The following is a 17,544-nucleotide window of genomic DNA, read 5'->3' as shown; positions in this document are numbered from 1 at the left end:
CAATAAGTAACTAGAATAGTAATGATTGATGGTACCTAGGTGGCTCAGTTGGTCAAGCATCTGCCCTCAGCAGGGGTCATGATCCAGGGTCCTAAGATCGAGCCCTCCATGGGCTCCCTGTTCAGTGAGCAGGGAGCTTGCTTCTCCCTCTCCCTGGCTCTTGCTCTCCCTTGCTTCCTTCTCTCTCTCAAGTAAATAAATAGAACAATAATGATTATAATAATAGTAGATTCAAGCAATAATCTTCAGTGGCTACAAAAACTAATGGGTTAAAGATTTGATGAGGAATAAGATTTTTACATAAAGTGTTTCCTCATTAAATATTTATTTATAGTCACAAAGTGGAAAATTTTACAGTTCCAAATCCTGGCAGACATTTCCTCGACAAAGTCATTAACGTGAACATCATCATAATGGGTCAGATTGACATTGCAGATACATTGGTATGCTGATAAATGTTTAACAACTGGCTGGGGGCAGCCCTAGTGACTCAGCGGTTTGGTGCCTGCCTCCGGCCCAGGGCGTGATCCTGGAGTTTCAGGATGGAGTCCCACATCAGGCTCCCAGCATGGAGCCTCTTTCTCCCTCTGCCTGTGTCTCTGCCTCTCTCTCTCTCTCTCTCCTCTCTCTGTGTCTCATGAATAAATAAATAAAATCTTAAAAAAAAAAAACTGGCTGGAACAGTGCAGGTGGGGGGGGTGCTACAAATTTGTGATATTTGCTGATTTCTGTAGTGTAAAAACTCCCATGATGTCTCAGCTGCCTAGCTAGTGCAGTTGGTAGAGCATGCAATTCTTGATCTCAGGGTTGTGAGTTTGAGTGCCACTTGGAACCGAGAGCTTACACTAAAAAAAAAAATTTTTTTTTTAAGATTTTATTTATGAGAGACACAGAGAGAGGCAGGCAGAGACACAGGCAGAGGGAGAAGCAGGCTCCATGCAGAGAGCCCGATGCGGGACTTGATCCTGGGTCTCCAGGATCAAGCCCCGGGCCAAAGGCAGACGCCCAAGCGCTGAGCCACCCAGGCGTCCCTAAAAAAAAAAATTTAGAAAAAAGTTCCCACAAAGACCAGTTTCAAACCACCATTGGTTTAACAGCAGGCTGAAATTTTTACAATTGTTTGTTGTTTGCTGGTGCAGGCTGCCTTCACCAGGCCCTGAGCCATGTGGCTCCTGATGTGAGGCACTGGGAAGGACAAAGCATCACTCCTGAGGCATTCCCCTGAAAATGTATAACCTGGAATCTCTTCACAAGGCAACAGTACATGGACCTGAAATGAGGGATATTCTTCCAAATAACTGGTCTGGACTCTTCAAAAATGTCAGGGTCACAAAAGACAAGGAAAGCCTGGGAACTGTTCCGGAGTAAAAGAAGCAACAGAGAGTGTAACTAAATATAACATGTGATCTGGGTTAGGTTCTGGGGCCAGAAAAGAAATATGCCTGGAAGGGCCAGGGCCAGATGTTTTATCAATGTTAATTTCCTGATTTGGATGGTTACACAGAAGAATAGCACTGTCTTTAGTAAATGTATACTAGAGCATTTAGGAGTAATGGGGCATAATGGCTGCATCTTAAGTCTTGAATGGTTAAAAAAAAAAATAGGATCTATCATGCAGACATTGAAAGAGATACAGAGGGCAGCCCGGGTTTAGCACCACCTGCAGCGTGATCCTGGAGACTCGGATCGAGTCCCACATCAGGCTCCCTGCATGGAGCCTGCTTCTCCCTCTGCCTGTGTCTCTGCCTCTCTCTCTCTCTGTCTCTATGAATAAATAAATAAAATCTTAAAAAAAAGAAAGATGCAGATACATATACAAAGGATGATACTGCAAGTCATAAAATGTCAATAATTGGAGAACCTAGACAAAGAGTCTAACATTAGAGTACTTTGTACTAGTCTTGCAACTTTTCTGAAGGTTTCACATTATTTCAGATCATAAGAAAAATGTTCCATGGTTTTTCCTAAGGCTGGATCCCAAATTCTCACCTGCTGAGAAACAGGATGATTTGCATCTCCAACAACATTCCGTTGGTTTGAATTTTGAGAAGTCTCCCTGCCCTTCCCTGGGAGCTGTGCCAGCTGACAAAAAGCTCCAGGATCCAAAAAAAAAAAAAAAAAAAAAAGCTCCAGGATCCAGAAGGAGGGGGCTGGACCAGGGAATTCATCATGGGCCAAATAATGGGGACTTGTAAAATAAGACTGGCAAGTCAAGGACTCTTGGTGTCTCAGGCTATTAGGTTTTTCCAGATCAGACAATTTACCTGACAAAGAGGGAAAAAGCATTTAATCTTACTCCAAGAAATAAATATAGACTACACAATTCGAATTACAAAAATGTTTTACAGAAGGCTTTGCTTCAGATTTCCTTGAAATAAATAGCAAGCCCCCAGGTGCAGCATGATTTCATTTATAAAAATTCAATTAACACATAAGTTTTTCCAAAAAAACATATGTCAGGGTACCTTCGGGAAGTCCTACAGGAGAAATAAGTGAAATCAGTTTTAACGACTCCACTCCTGGCAGAAATATTACTTAGTTCCAAGATGGCTACAGCCTGTTTCCCAGATAGTCATATCTTAGCATCTGATTCTGTTGATGTTTCTAGTTCTCTGCTAGGACTCAGCCTATGAACAAGGCATGCAGACAAGACTAGCAGCTGGTTTAATTTGCCAAATCAGAGATCACACAAAGTCCAGGCCAGAGCCCTTACACTCCTGGAAGATGCCTATAATCATGACAACTTGCTACAGAAGTCCATTCTGCTCAGTTCCATTTTCACCATTTATTAAACATAAGTTGGCAGAGTTGGGACCTATATACTATCTACTGGGGTTGGTTGAGGCAATAAATCAAAGACTGTCAGAATTGGACAGGAGCTGAAAGGTCATCTTGTTCCATCTGGGTACCAGCCTGTGGTTGAGGACCTCTAATCACCAAGAGTTTTTCCAGTGTCATGAACCAAATAGTGATAAACTACTAATGGAGAGAGGGTTGGCTATGGCCTTTGAGCTCAGGTGCAGGTGATGGGTGATGAATGAGCAGACACTTGAATCCTCAGAGGAGTTCTAACGAATTCTTTGATCCTCCTACACTTCCTTTAGTCAAGTGAAGACAGGGCTGGCTTCTTGCCTTACTTCTCCTGAAAACCAGGTCAGGAGCCAGAATTTGATCACGGGAGGTCTTTTCTTTGGGGGAGACTCTGCTCTGTTCTCTCCTGCATCAGCAACCAGCTCAAAACATACAGGTTATAGCCATTCGTTCAACATATCCTTTATTGAGTACTGACTAGGTTTGGGGCATGGAGCAAGGCTCTGGGTTCACAATCATCAGTACTTGCCCACAGGGAGCTTACAGTCTGGTGGAAGTGAAGACTATAAACACAGAAATAAATACGTAATTACAAATTATGGTAATATAATACCATATTATTATGGTATTTCCTTCCTTGAAGAAAAAAAGCAAGGTGCCATGAGAGATATTAACAGGTTAGGGGTCTAGGAAACTTTTCTGACACAGGGACATTAAAAGTGAAGCCTGAAGGGTGAACAGGAGTCAGTTAGACAAAAGTGGAAAGACAGACGCTCCCAGGCAATGAGAATGAGAAAAGACTCTGATGCAGCATAGAGTTTGAGATATTTGAGGGACAAAGGACCAATGTGGCCAGAATCTGGTGCTCTAGGGGAGCCTAGGGTGGGATGCTGCTGGAAGGAATCCAGGTTACAGAGGATGCTATATGCCCTGTTGAAACATTTGAGCTTTTCTAAGTGCATTGAGTAGTAAACAATGGAGTAAAATGAATTAATTTTTAAAAAGTCATTGCTCTGTGAAAAATGTAATGAAGTAGGCAAAGAGAAGAAAGGAGAGATCAACTAAGAGGCTATTATAACTTAGACAAAGAAGTGATAGCGGCTTGAACTCAGCCAACAGCAATACAGATAGAGAGGTGTGCAGAATTCAAGGTACATTTTGATGTAGGGAACAGGGAAGAAAGCAGTATCAAGAATTTTGCTGAGAAATTCTACTCGGTGGGATGGGATGGAAGTGCCATTTACCAAGATGAGAAAGACCAGGAAAAGATTGAAAGGAAAGAGATTGAAAGTTCAGAATTGCACATAGGTTTCTGAGATTCCTGTGAACCATCCAAGTGAATAAACTGGGGATCATCAGCAAATAAATGATATTTAAAAGCAAAGGAATGGATGAGACTACCTAGAAAAAGACTATTGAATAGAGAGAAAAGTAGAGGAGAGAAGCAGAGATGTGAACAGAAAAGCAAAAAGCAGCAAAACTGAGCCCTGAAGAATTCCAACACAGAGATCTGATAGAGAAGACCCTCTGGAAAAGGGACCCTGGAAGGAATGGCCAGAGAGAAAGGAGGAAACCAAGAAAATTGATGGCCTGAGGTTGAGAGAAAATAATATTTCAAAAAGAGGAGTTTGGTAGACTGTTTGTGTTTCTGAGAGTCAAGCAATGTGGAGGCCATGACCTTCATGAGGCAGTTTTGATAAAGAAATGGAGATAGAAACCATACTGGAGTGGGTTCAAGACTGACTGACCGAAGGTGAAAACAGCTTGCAGAGGGAAGCAGAGGAATACGGTAATAAATGGCTATCTTCTCACTTTGGCCACCTGGCCAGGTCGGCTACAAACTTATCCCATCTCTCCTCCCAGGTTTTCATGGCAGCCTTTTTATCAATATCCAACAAGGTGCTGAACCTGTAGGAGAAAAGGCACCTAGGTCAGCCCCAGGAGAAAGGGTTAGGGAACAGTGAGGGGATCTCAGATGCTTGCAGAGCATATTTTTCCTCAGCCCAAGAACAATAATGAAAGAGAGAGGATGTAAAGAAAACCCACAGAAATCTTCCAGGCTTCTACCCTAAAACTCTAAGAGAGATAAATGCAAATTGTAGAGTGGAAAAGGGAGTGGAGATCTGGGAAGTACACAGGATACTCACTTGATGGAGTTCATGGCCAGCTGTTTGAGTGTCCTCAGATCAGCCTCCATTCCCCCAATGCCCATGAAGGCCTCATAGAAATCATAGGATAAGCCTTTGGCACCAAAAATAGCTGGGTCATCAGAGCTGATCACCATGGGATACCCAGTGGCCATCAGGACAGCAGCAGGGTGATTTCGCAAGTCAGACACCAGTTTCAGAACCTGCCCAATAATAGGCAAATGAGGAAGACAAACTTTGACCAATAAAAAGAGTTGTCATGTGAGGTAAGACCATGTAGCATAACCAGCTCCTTATCCTTATCACCACTGAACATTGGAATAACTTCTGGGTACAACACAAAGAATAGAGCCAGTCCTCATGCTCTTCCAAGTTTCTTCACCACCACAAACATTTGGTCTCTTCTTGGTCTGGCTCAGAGAAGCTCTCCTAAACACAACAAGAGAGGCTGGTGCACAAAGAACCCCAAGCAACTGTGGAAGGAGCGGTATCCTATGGCCCCTCCCACTTCACTGGCCTTCTCACTGTTCCTTTAGCTTTGTCTATGGCTTTGCCCAAAATTCCACCCCATTGGGACCCTCATTCCTGCCTCAATGTCATGAATGGGTTAGGCAAAGGGCCATTCTTAAATAACTTACTAACAAGAGTGAGACAGTGGAAGAATATAGAAAACAAGTGAGTTAAGGAGCAAGAAATTATACAGGAAAAAGTATGGGAAACAGAACAGAGATTGAGACTGGAGGGAAAGATTGTTCTCTCTCTCTTTTTTTAAGATCTTATTTATTCATGAGAGACACACAGAGAGAGGCAGAGACTCAGGCAGAGGGAGAAGCAGGCTCCATGCAGGAAGCCCGATGTGGGACTTGATCCCAGGACTCCAGGGTGACGCCCTGGGTTGAAGGCAGATGCTCAACCGCTGAGCCTCCCAGGGATCCCCTGGAGGGAAAGATTGTACTGGGTTGGTCACATGGATCACGCTTACCTGATTGGAGATGGGACAGACTTCTATGGGAATGTTCTTCTTCCGGGAGTCAGCCCAGACTGCTGGGTGTTTGGTCAAAGCAAATCCATGGCCAATCCTGGTAGAGTTCAGTATTAGAGCATCCAGAAGGTTTCTATCTATGGAAGTACCCAGCCAATCTGGGGAAAAAGAGATAGTCTTCAATCAGATGGATCTGAACTGTAGACCATCCTCAGATAAAGGCTCCAGACTCCCAAGCAAGAAAAAGAACATTAGGGGATCCCTGGGTGGCTCAGTGGTTTAGCACCTGCCTTTGGCTCAGGGCATGATTATCAAGTCCCACATCAGGTTCCCTGCATGGAGCCTGCTTCTCCCTCTGCCTGTGCCTCTGCCTCTCACTCTCTCTGTGTCGCTCATGAATAAATAAAATCTTAAAAAAAAGAAAAATAAAAAGAACATTCACACACACACACACACTTTCCTTATAACAATGCTAATGAGAGGTATGACAAGCCTTTTTTTAAATTTTTATTTATTTATAATAGTCACAGAGAGAGAGGCAGAGACATAGGCAGAGGGAGAAGCAGGCTCCATGCACCGGGAGCCTGATGTGGGATTCGATCCCGGGTTTCCAGGATAGAGCCCTGGGCCAAAGGCAGGCGCCAAACCGCTGCGCCACCCAGGGATCCCTATGACAAGCCTTTATGTATGTATATAACACATGAGGAAGGTGAAACTTATACAGACTTTATAAACTGAAGGAGCATATTTGGTTAAGTAGTAGAACTGGGTTTCTAATCTTGGTCTAGGGGATCCCTGGGTGGTTCAGTGGTTTAGCGCATGCGTTTGGGCTGGGGCGCGATCCTGGAGGCCCCAGATCGAGTCCCGCATCGGGCTCTCGGCATGGAGCCTGCTTCTCTCTCTGCCTGTTTCTCTGCCTCTCTCTATATATATCATGAATAAATAAATAAAATCTTCAAAAACAAACAAACAAACAAACAAATCTCGGTCTATATGACTCCACAGTCTATAGTCTTTCCATTTTTTGTTTCCAGAGCTATTTTCTGGGAATTTTGTTTATCTTTACAACAGTATGTTACAAACTGTCAATATTAGTACTTATGTATACTTACTCAACTTATATTTTCTTTTTTTTTTTAACATTTTATTTATTTATTCATGAGAGACAGAGAGAGAGAGGAGAGAGAAAGGAGAGAGAGGCAGAGACACAGGCAGAGGGAGAAGCAGGCTCCATGCAGGGAGCCCAATGTGGGACTCGATCCCGGGTCTCCAGGATGAGGCCCCCGGCCTCAGGCGGCGCTCAACGTGTAAACCGCTGCGCCACTGGGGCTGCCCCTCAACTTATATTTTCAACAGTATCAATTGCAAGATCAGTGACCAGCACAAAGAGGTGGCAGATACTGTTGGCTACCTAGTTCATCAGCCATCCCACTGTATCTCCCTTGTAGGCAGGACTTGCTTTGGAGCATGAAAATAACAGGTCTTGACTCTCCCAGCTTCCCTTGCAGCTAGGATAGTCTTTTTTTTTTTTTTTTTTTTTTTTTCTTTTAGGATAGTCTTAATGCTGGCCTGGAAGGTTATTGGTGGAGAGCTCTTGGGCTTCCTCTCTGATAAAAGGAGATGTCCTGGGGGAAATATCTTATCTTTTGCTTCACTGGAATAGTTATGCCTGAATGTAATTTGACTATATGACAATCAAGTAAGGTGAAACCCTGGATTTGCTGAAAACAGCAGAGGTCACTTACTAAGTAAAATAAATGACTTTAGGGCATAGTTGGTTAAGTGTCTGCCTTCAGCTCAGGTTATGATCTCAGAGTCCTGGGATGAAGTCCCATGTTGAACTTACTGCTCAGCGGAAGCTGAGCTCCCTCTCCCTCTGCCTCCCATCCCTGCTCATGCTCTCTCTCTCAAATGGATAAATAAAATTTTAAAAATAAATAAGAGATGACCTTGTTGCAAAACCTATTAAATGTATTCCATTCCTGGCAGCCAAAAGCATCCTTATCAATCTACAGGTAAAATATGAAAATTCACTTTTCTGTTAGGAATAAAACCCAACAATTCCCACTGTTGGTTAGGGCATGTTTTTCATGGTTAGGGTGGATTTTCACTGGTTTCCTATCTAAAAATTTCAAAGATTTCTTCCTTTTAAAAAATAAGAACATTACTCTTGGGTATTAAATACTCAGCTCCTGGCAAAATCTTCTCCTAGGGCCATGCATCTTAGAATGTGGTTAGATCCTATTATGCTGTTTCATACTGTTGAGATGATTTCACACAGCTAAGTACGATTTTCCCAACCAGACCACAAGCTCTTCAAGGTTAGTAACCCCTACCCCTACCCCCTTACCCTAACCCCCACAAACAATTCTTCAAACCTGTAGAACAGCTTTGATCTAAATTGAGTTGAAATGTCAGGAAAAAGGAGATTAATGTACACAGACCCTTCATCTGAGAGATGGTGTGATAAGGCAAGATTTCAACCTGGTTGTGAAATTCAAGCCCCCCAATGCTCTCCACTTATCTTCTTGGTCGTCTTCTTCTTCTTCTTCTTTTTTTTTTTTTTTGTTTAAGATTTTATTTATTTATTCATGAGAGACACAGAGAGCCAGAGACACAGGCAGAGGAAGAAGCAGGCTCCATGCAGGGAACCCAATGTGGGACTTGATCCCGGGACTCCAGGATCATGCCCTGAGCCAAATGCAAGGCTCAACTGCTGAGCCACCCAGGTGTCCTTCTCTTTGGTCTTCTAAGGATGACAGGTGCCTCAGGTACTCAGGGACGCCAGGTGGGATGCAGCAATAAGCTTTCCTCCTGATCTAAGCACCCAACATCTTCATTTTGACCTGAAATTACAGCCATGATCTGGGATTCCTTTTGCTTAGGGTTTACACATTTTAAGGACTGGGATATGGGAAGGTCTGAGAGATGACCCACGAGCCTATGAAGTGAGCTTTGGGAAACAAAGGGGTGGCTAAGCCAATGGCATTTCAGAAACAATAGCAGTGGGGCCTGCTTGAGCTGGGTGGGGTCACCCCTTCAGCACTGATGAGTGTGGACAAAGCTTCCTAGTTGCTAGAGCAGGCCTGGTCCTAGTCCATCTTCTGCCACCTAACCCATGTATGACTTAAGACAGGTGAATTAATCTCCTAGGCACAATTCACTCATTATAAAATAGACATCAGAAAGGGCTCAAACTCAAGCTCCACTAATAACTAGCTCCTTACCCTTGGACCAACCACTCTATTTGGAGACTTGGGCAATAAAACGAGGAGGGGGGCACCTGGGTGGCTCAGTCGGTTAAAAGTCCAACTCTTGACTTCAGCTCAGGTCATGATTTCAGGGTCCTGAGATCAAGCCTGGTGTCTGGCTCAGTGTTCAATGGGGAGTCTGAGATTCTCCCTCTCCCTCGGCCCCTCCTCTATCTTCCCTCAAATAAATAAATATATCTTCAAAATAAAATAAAATAAAATGGAGGTAAAAACACCTTCCCAGCAGAACTGGAGTGAGAATTAGTAATAATATATATATATATATATATATATATATATATATATATATATATATATATATTTTAAAGATTTATTTATTTATTTGTTCATGATAGACATAGAGAGAGAGAGAGGCAGAGACACAGGCAGAGGGAGAAGCAGGCTCCATGCTGGGAGCCCCACGCGGGACTCGATCCCGGGATTCCAGGATCGCGCCCTGAGCCAAAGGCAGGCACTAAACTGCTGAGCCACCCAGGGATCCCCAGTAATAATATATTTAACGTGCCAGATATTGTTATTCCTTCTCCAGGGGCTTGCCATCAGTATTAAGTGAAATAATGCATACAAAATGGACAAATACAATAAAACGACTCTCAACAATATCAATACTGCCCCAGGATCCTATCAGATCTCTCGAGTGATGATGAGGAACCCCTCCTATCTATCATCTCCTCTGTTTTGCTTGTCTCCATATGGCTCACCTGTCTCTCCAGCATGGAAAAAGTAAGGCAGTTTAACACCATGCAAGGTGGGAATCATCAAAGCCTCCTTGTAGTCAAACAAGGAGTAGCCAGTGTCTTCATGCCCCACCTGCAGGACAGAGAAGAGGGGATATGGAGCCATCTGCTTGGTCCATGCCTCAGCTGTAACTACAACAAAATTATGCTTTGCAAATTAAACGACACATACCCCCCACACACCCCGGGATTTGTAGATATGTGCCATGAGTAGAGTACCTTAGGATAAAAAGTGTATTTCCTTCAGAATGCCTATTTTAATTTGTTGGGGAAGGGGACAATGACACATTTTTATAGTAAGCCAAATACGGACATTCAATGTAGTAGAATGGAGTGCAGACTTAATGAGTTGGAACTTGCAAGTAGATCCCTTTGAACAACTACTATCCCCCTTCCAACCCCAAATTCCTTCCAGGACTTGTCCATTACAGTCCTTCTAGGGACTGATCTGGAAGCTCTATACTAGAGGTGCTTAGTCAGCCTCCTTTGTCCATTCCTATGGGGCAACTGGGTGGCTCAGTCATTTAAATGTTTGCCTTCAGCTCAGGTCATGATCCCAGGGTCCTGGGATCAAGTCCTACATGGGGCTCCCTGCTCACCAGGGAATCTGCTTCTCTCTCTCCCTCTGTCCTTCACCCCTCCCTGTGCTCTCTCTCTGTGTCAGATAAATAAATAAAATCTTAAAAAAAAAAAAAAAAAGAAGAAAATAAAATCCACTCTTATGCACTGTGGATGGTATGAAAACAAGAGCTTAAGCACAGGCTCAGGTAAAAAGTAGTTTCTGTAAGAGGGAGTCAGGACGGCCTTTGAGCCAGTTAGCTCCAACTAATTTAGCTTCCTTCATGAGATTGATGGGTTATCACCTGGGAAGTGTGCCCTGGCTGTCAGAGCTTGGTTATGGCTTTGATTTGGTGGAGGGTCAGGGCACCACCTATGGATGCGCAGCTTCGGAAGTAGCTGAGGAAGCAAATGGGATGGAGGGGCAAGGGACAACTCTAGGGATCCTTGACAGTTTTGCCCAGGGCTATCCCCATCTCTGCTTCCAGACCCCCTGCAGCAGCCCCCCTCCATGTGCCACAGTTTAAAGAGCCCCCTGTAGGTAGGTAGAAAGAGGGCGGATGGCAGGGGAATGGGACTAAGCCCACCATTACTGCCCAAGCTCCTCGAATTCCTTCCTTATTCTGGAACTCCCCCTTTCAGCCTCCTGGCCCTTTCTGCTCCCCTTCTTCTTGGAGCTGTCTTCATCCTGCTGGCCCCCAGAGAAGGTCAGTGCTAAGCTCTGGCCAGGCCTGTGCCTCTACAAAGGGTTTGGTGGGAGCTGCCAAGGCCTGCAGGAAGAGCAGCTCCTGGGCCCCGTTCTCAGCTTCGTCATGCACAGTCCATTACCAGGTCAAACCCTGCCACCATCCTGGGGAACATGGTTCGAAGCGCCATGGCTGTTTGCACGGATTTCATGATGAAGGACACATTTTTAAATCTGCGAGAGACAGAAGCGGGGGCAACAGCATGATTTGACATTGGCACTGCTGGGCACCCCCAAGTGGCTCCACTAGTGCCTGGGGCTGAGCTGGTCCAGGGTACACAGCAACCACTTCCCACACCCTCGCCCCACTGCCCACATGACCCTGTGCTGCCCGGGCTACTGGGATCCCTACCAGTGGCTACATCTGAGAAACACATCACCCATGGGCAGCCCGGGTGGCTCAGCGGTTTAGCGCCGCCTTTGGCCCGGGGTGTGATCCTGGAGACCGGGGATCGAGTCCCACGTCAGGCTCCCTACATGGAGCCTGCTTCTCCCTCTGCCTGTGTCTCTGCTTCTCTCTCTGTATCTCTCATGAATAAATAAATAAACCAATCCGAATATTTGTCTCTTAAAAAAAAAAGAAAGAAAGAAATACATCACCCAAACCGAACCCTATCCAGGACTCTGGCTGGCTACAGAGGAACCCATAGTGTCTGAAAAGCAAAATGAGGAAGAGAGATTCATGGGATAAGTTTCATTTATCTACATTTGGATGAAGCAAAGAGGCCTCGTTCAAAAGTTGCCCTGCATCCCTGAGAGGACGGTTTCCCGAAGTGGGTGCCCTGCAGAGCCTGAAATGCAACAGATCACCCAAGTCCCTGTCAGGTCAGCTGGACCTGGCACCTATAAGTCCTCTGCCTCCAATTAAATCAGCAAAGCCCTGGGCACTACAGAAATCACAAAACCAAAATGTCTGTCTTCTCTCCACACTCCCTCTGCTCAAGTCCAGAATAGGGACGAGGCAAGCAGCACAACAGAAGCACCAAAGGGAAAAGCCTGGTACAACTCTGTGACAGAACAAAGATCTCTGCACAGCAGCTGACTCACTTGTTACCTCAGTTCTGTGGGGCTTAGATTCCCCTACTCCCTGCTCATTCCCTCTCCTTCAGAGCTCTAAGGGAACACAGGAGCATTTACCACCTGCTGCCCAGTCCTCACATCCTCTTGCTATTGACCCCCAGGGAGCCTCTGAGGGGACCCAGGGGGCCCAGCTTGCAAGCCCCCTCCTGGCTGACTAGCACACAGGTGTAGGCCTCTACTCAGCAAGCCCCAAGCCCTCACAAGGAGTAGAGGGCCTCAGCAGGGATGGGGCAGGAGGTGTCTGACTGCTCTCCAAGAGCCCAGCCTCTAGAGTTGGCTGAGCAAATAGAGGAGCTGCCCTTCCCCAAGCCCTGACTCAGTGTTGATCCCCATGTGATTGCTCCACATCCCCAGCCCTGTGTATCACAGGCCTTAGACTGGCCATCCTTTGACAGGAGGAGAGAGCCTGCCTTGGTAAAATCAGAAGGGAAGTTAAGCGATGAAGCTTTCTGCGCTTGCTTGGGGAAAGAGTGGGCCCTTGTTCACACCACCAAGTCCCACATCCATGCTCCTGCTGGGCGTCCACACACAGACTCTGAGGTAGCTGTCCCTCAGGGCTGGGTCATCAGTCAAGGCCTTGCACAAAGCCATCCACAGCCATCCACAGCACATGGCTAACATTAGGCAGAACCCCAAAGGCAAGTTGAAACAAAGAAATGAGCCAGTTATCTGAACATATAAGCAAAAACATATCCATAACTGAGTCATCCAGGCCAACATGGGGTCAGAACCTAGAATTATCTGGAAAATTGCCAAAGTTCTTCATTTCAGCCTACAGGGGTAGATTCAAACTGGAAATGACTTTAGAGCTAGGTGTTTGCACACGTGCACAAACATATCTGCCAAGCCCATGGCTCTTTGGCAGCAGGGGTAGGTCTCTGACACCAGCCCCCTAGCCTCCCAGCCTCCCTTTCTCCTCCCCTCCCTTCCCAGTCTAGGGGCTCTGCCTGCACCCCATTCTCCCAAATCCGCAGCTTCAGCTATGTTCTCTCTCACCTGTGATCCGTATAAATGAGTTTGATTCCAATGAACCCAGGATGTTTTTTCGCAAACATATAAGCCACTTCTCTATAAGTCCTCACTGACCACTCTCGGCTATGGACGGTCCCATTCAGTTCATACACCTGAGAAGGAAGCATGGTCATGATCAGACATTGGAGGTGAGCGAACTTCATTCTCATGGCCAAAAATATCTAAGGCCAGATCGGACTTTACAATTTCCTTGTCCAGAGCCTTCAACAGCCTCTGATATCAGAAGTCCTAATCCTATGTGGGAGAATGCTCTTGAACACCCAAAAGCTGGGTGTCTGCCTGACTGATTCATTCATTACTGGGTCCTTGCACCTAAAGCAGTGCCTGGCACATGGTGGGCGCCCAATAGGCATTTGTGTAATGAATGCAGAACAGGTCAGCTGGGGATAGGAAACAGCCAAAAAGAGGAGTCCAAGGACCCACTTCATCTCCTCACCTTACCACCTCTAGGTGGTATGTCCCCTGAAGTGGACATGGTTAGGGGCAGAGTGCGAAGAGCCAGCAAGGGACTGTGGGTAAGGCAACAAGAATGAACAAGTGTCCTCGGTGAGAGACCGGAAAAGAGTGGGTACATCCCCTGTAGTATCCCCTGCAGCATCCTCTGCAGCTCCCGTCTCCTCCCCCATCACGGGGTCAGCTCTCAGCCACTTGGTCAGCTCTCAGCCCAGCCAAAGTGGCAGTTCAGGGTCAGGACAGGATATGGGAGTTTCCAAAGAGATTGTGAGGCAAAGGAAGATGCAAAGAAATAATATGCAGAAGTTATTTCTATGACTCTCAGTTAAAAACCTATGGTGTGAAAACAAACAAACAAACAAACAAACAAACAAAAAGAAAACCCTATGGTGTGAGGCCCCTGGGTGGCTCAGTGGTTGAGCATCTGCCTTCAACTCAGGTCATGACCCTGGGGTCCTGGGATCGAGCCCCACATTGTGCTCCCCACAGGGAGCCTGCTTCTCCCTCTGCCTGTGTCTCCGTCTCTCTCTGTCTCTCTCATGAATAAATAAAATCTTAAAAACAAAACAAACAAACAAAAAAAACTGCCTTGTGCAAGAAAACAGGCTAAGCTCTGGAAGGGTAGCCAATGCTAGTAAGACAAGACGCCTGCCCTTAAGGAGTTCCCAAAGACAGGCTCGATTCATTTTTGTGGTACAAAGCCAGAAGAATTAAGTGCTAAATAGAGGTTTATGGGACCTCAGAGAAAAAAGGGGATAGGGTCAGAAAAACTTCTTTTTTTTTTAAGATTTTATTTATTTATTCGTGAGAGACACACACACACACAGAGGCAGAGACACAAGTAGAGAGAGAAGCAGGCTCCATGCAGGGAGCCTGATGTGGGACTCGATCCCAGGACCCCAGGATCACGCCCTGGGCTGAAGGCAGGCACTAAACCACTGAGCCACCCAGGGATCCCCGAAAAGCTTTTTGAGGGAAATGGCATTGAAGCTGGGCCAGCTCTGCACTGGCCCCTCTGGCTAAAGCATTGCTAATCCTGGCATGGGGAGCAATGGTTCCACACAGAGCCAGAGCTGCTGGGATTCAGGGAGCAGAGGCTGAAGGGCAGAGGCAGAATGTAAGTCATGAGCTCTCTCATCACCTAAAGTAGAGAAATCCTTTCTCCTGACTGGGGTCAGCTCTTGTATCCCGGCATCCCAGGACACAGTGGTCTCCAAGAACCTTTTCTCATTGCCAGCCAATCACTTGTTCACTCTTGCCAGCCCAGGGCTCCTGCCCTTTCCCTCCCAGCTGTGCCCTGGAGGTGCTGCCTTTTGTTCCAGGGCAGCCTTCCCAGCACCCTCTTCTCCCCAGGCCAACAGAGCAGCCTTTTTGCCCTTTCACCTCCAAGGGTCCTGTCCTACAACCCAGGTTGGGGGAAGTGGAGTGAATGAACAGCTGTTTCCAACCCCCTCTCTTGGCCTCATTGGCCTTGGCTCTTTGGTTTCCTCTGCTGCTGCCCAGTGAAGCCTGACGTCTCATGCAGTCCCACACAAGGTTGCCTCAGCCCCTCAACTGGGCTCACTCTCAGCAGGTGGATCTTCCCTAACTGCTTAGCCTAGGAGTGGACATGCTCAGGCTTACTGAAAGTTAAAGCTGTCAGTACTTTCCAGAGGAGAGAATCCTTAGTATTGCTAACTCAGTATCTAGTATAGCCTGCTACTATTATTATTTTTACTGAAGGAGATTAGAACATGCCACCCTAAAATATGCTACTTTTGCATAAGGATTATTATGAGTAGAAGGCAATCAAGCACAAACATAGACAGAGCTCTGTGACTTCCCCCTATCTGCCTAAAAGCAAGGTATTAACTCTCATGGAGATGCTCCCTCTCCCATCTCCCCGCACCAGGAGAACAAGGCTTATCACTGGAGACACAAGGTCAGCATGGAGATGGGTGTAATGTAGCCCTTATCTTGTGTGAGCTTCCCCCACATAGCTCCCTTACCACAATTTACTACCCCAGAAACCCAAACCCCTTTTCCTCTATATCGCTGTTTCTCCACAATTTATCAACACTGGTTAAAATAGTGTATAAGCACTTGATCTATCCATTTTTGGAGGGCTTCACTTTTTTCTACACAAAGGCTTCCAAGCACTTAAAAATTAAATAATAACATCAAATGCGATTTGTCCGCCTTTTCTCCTGTTAACGAAGCTTTTGTCAGTTTGATTTGCAGGCCCCAAAACAAGAACCTTAAGAGGGTAAAGAAAAGTTTGCTGTCATCCTCTCCTACTTTACCAAGGATTTTTAAAAGAACTCTTCCTGCCACTGATCAAGGCTTACAGACTTCCAGGTGCTCCGCTAGAATCTTCACATCTTTGATGCCTACAGAACCTATACGCTGTACCCCAGCAGTCCTCCAAGTGTGGCCAGGGAACCCCTGTGGGTCCCCTACTTTTCCAGGCAGTCTGCAAAATCAGAAACTCTCTTCAGGGATCCCTGGGTGGCGCGGCGGTTTGGCGCCTGCCTTTGGCCCAGGGCACCATCCTGGAGACCCGGGATAGAATCCCACGTCGGGCTCCTGGTGCATGGAGCCTGCTTCTCCCTCTGCCTGTGTCTCTGCCTCTCTCTCTCTCTCTCTCTCTCTCTCTCTCTCTCTCTCTGTGACTATCATAAAAAAAAAAAAAAAAAGAAACTCTTTTCATGAAAAGTTTAAGATCTTATTTGTCTTTTTCATTCTCCTCGCATAAGGGTACAGAATATTTCAGAAGTTGCATCGCTTGTGACAATATTGCCCTGACAAATAATGGATTGTGTGCTTGCATAGCCTTGAGTTTTGAAATCTTCTCAGTTTTAGTTTCTAATACAAGCTAGGTTATACAGGATATCATAGATATAATCCATACAAACAAAAGCTCTTTAGGATCCTCCAAAATTTTTGAGTGTAAAAATTTGAGAACAGTTGCATTAAACCAACCCAGAACTGGTACTTGAAGTTTTCTTGGCATTTTCTAGGTGATTTGCAGAAGGGAAGACCAGAATTCTTCCCCATGCTTTGACTGCTATGTCATTACTGAGTCCCCTGCCCAGACACACCAACTGGATTGTAGACCACTGTCGGCAGGATCCAGGTCCTTTGGATCTTCCCACCACCTCCTCCTATAGCCCTAGTGCAGGAGCTCCACAAATAGGCATTAACTAGAGAAGAGTTTACTCTTCATTACTAAGCCCCAGGCAGCAGTTTTAAAGAAGGGATGAATAGATGGATATCAGAGGGGTAGCCAATAGAGTAGTGCTAGCAGAACTGAAGGGGAACAAAAAGAACCTTAAAAAAAAATCAACAACTGACAATTCTGCCTAAAAGAAGATCCTTGGCATATTAAACAAGTCTGTGCAGATATGCAAATGACACAACCAGAAGCCTGATGGGGGCTTGCATATGGCCGCACTAACAAGCCATCAATTCTGTCATTCCAGTACTTATTGAAGGAGAATCTGGGACCCCTGCCTTGCAGGGTTCCAATCCCACTGCCAGTTCCCATAGCATGGAAGGTTGCGAAGAAGGAATCTGGCCCCTGGGGCTGCAGATGCCAGAGCCCTAGTCTTTTGGTACCTCAGTAAATCACCAGAGGGGCTGCCCATATCTTGTACTCCTGGGCTTCTGGCCTCTGGCCAAGAAACTGCAGGCTTTATGGAAGCACCTAGGGCAGGATCTGAATGTGCACAAGCACCCCGATTTCAAG

The 17,544-nt window shown here is 45.9% G+C and overlaps 1 protein-coding gene across 2 annotated transcripts in view; it reads right to left on the bottom strand.

The window, feature by feature from the left end:
• Positions 1-17,544, bottom strand: part of ADA2 (adenosine deaminase 2) — a 33,715-nt gene that overhangs the window by 1,551 nt on the left and 14,620 nt on the right. Inside the window, exons 5-10 of one of the 2 annotated variants that reach the window (XM_055315342.1) lie at positions 13,329-13,456; positions 11,336-11,426; positions 9,914-10,022; positions 5,941-6,098; positions 4,959-5,161; positions 3,255-4,719 (exon numbers count right to left, since the gene is read on the bottom strand). In XM_055315342.1, the coding sequence (XP_055171317.1) occupies positions 4,620-4,719; positions 4,959-5,161; positions 5,941-6,098; positions 9,914-10,022; positions 11,336-11,426; positions 13,329-13,456 (789 nt within the window). In that variant the 3' untranslated portion in view covers positions 3,255-4,619. Of the gene's footprint in view, positions 1-3,254; positions 4,720-4,958; positions 5,162-5,940; positions 6,099-9,913; positions 10,023-11,335; positions 11,427-13,328; positions 13,457-17,544 lie in introns of those variants that run through there. The other variant, XM_055315343.1, reaches the window with a different exon arrangement.

The sequence above is a fragment of the Nyctereutes procyonoides genome, unplaced genomic scaffold (genome assembly GCF_905146905.1).
Source record: "Nyctereutes procyonoides isolate TBG_1078 unplaced genomic scaffold, NYPRO_anot_genome, whole genome shotgun sequence".
NCBI classification, from domain to species: Eukaryota; Metazoa; Chordata; class Mammalia; order Carnivora; family Canidae; genus Nyctereutes; species Nyctereutes procyonoides.
This window is presented reverse-complemented; position numbering and strand designations above follow the sequence as displayed.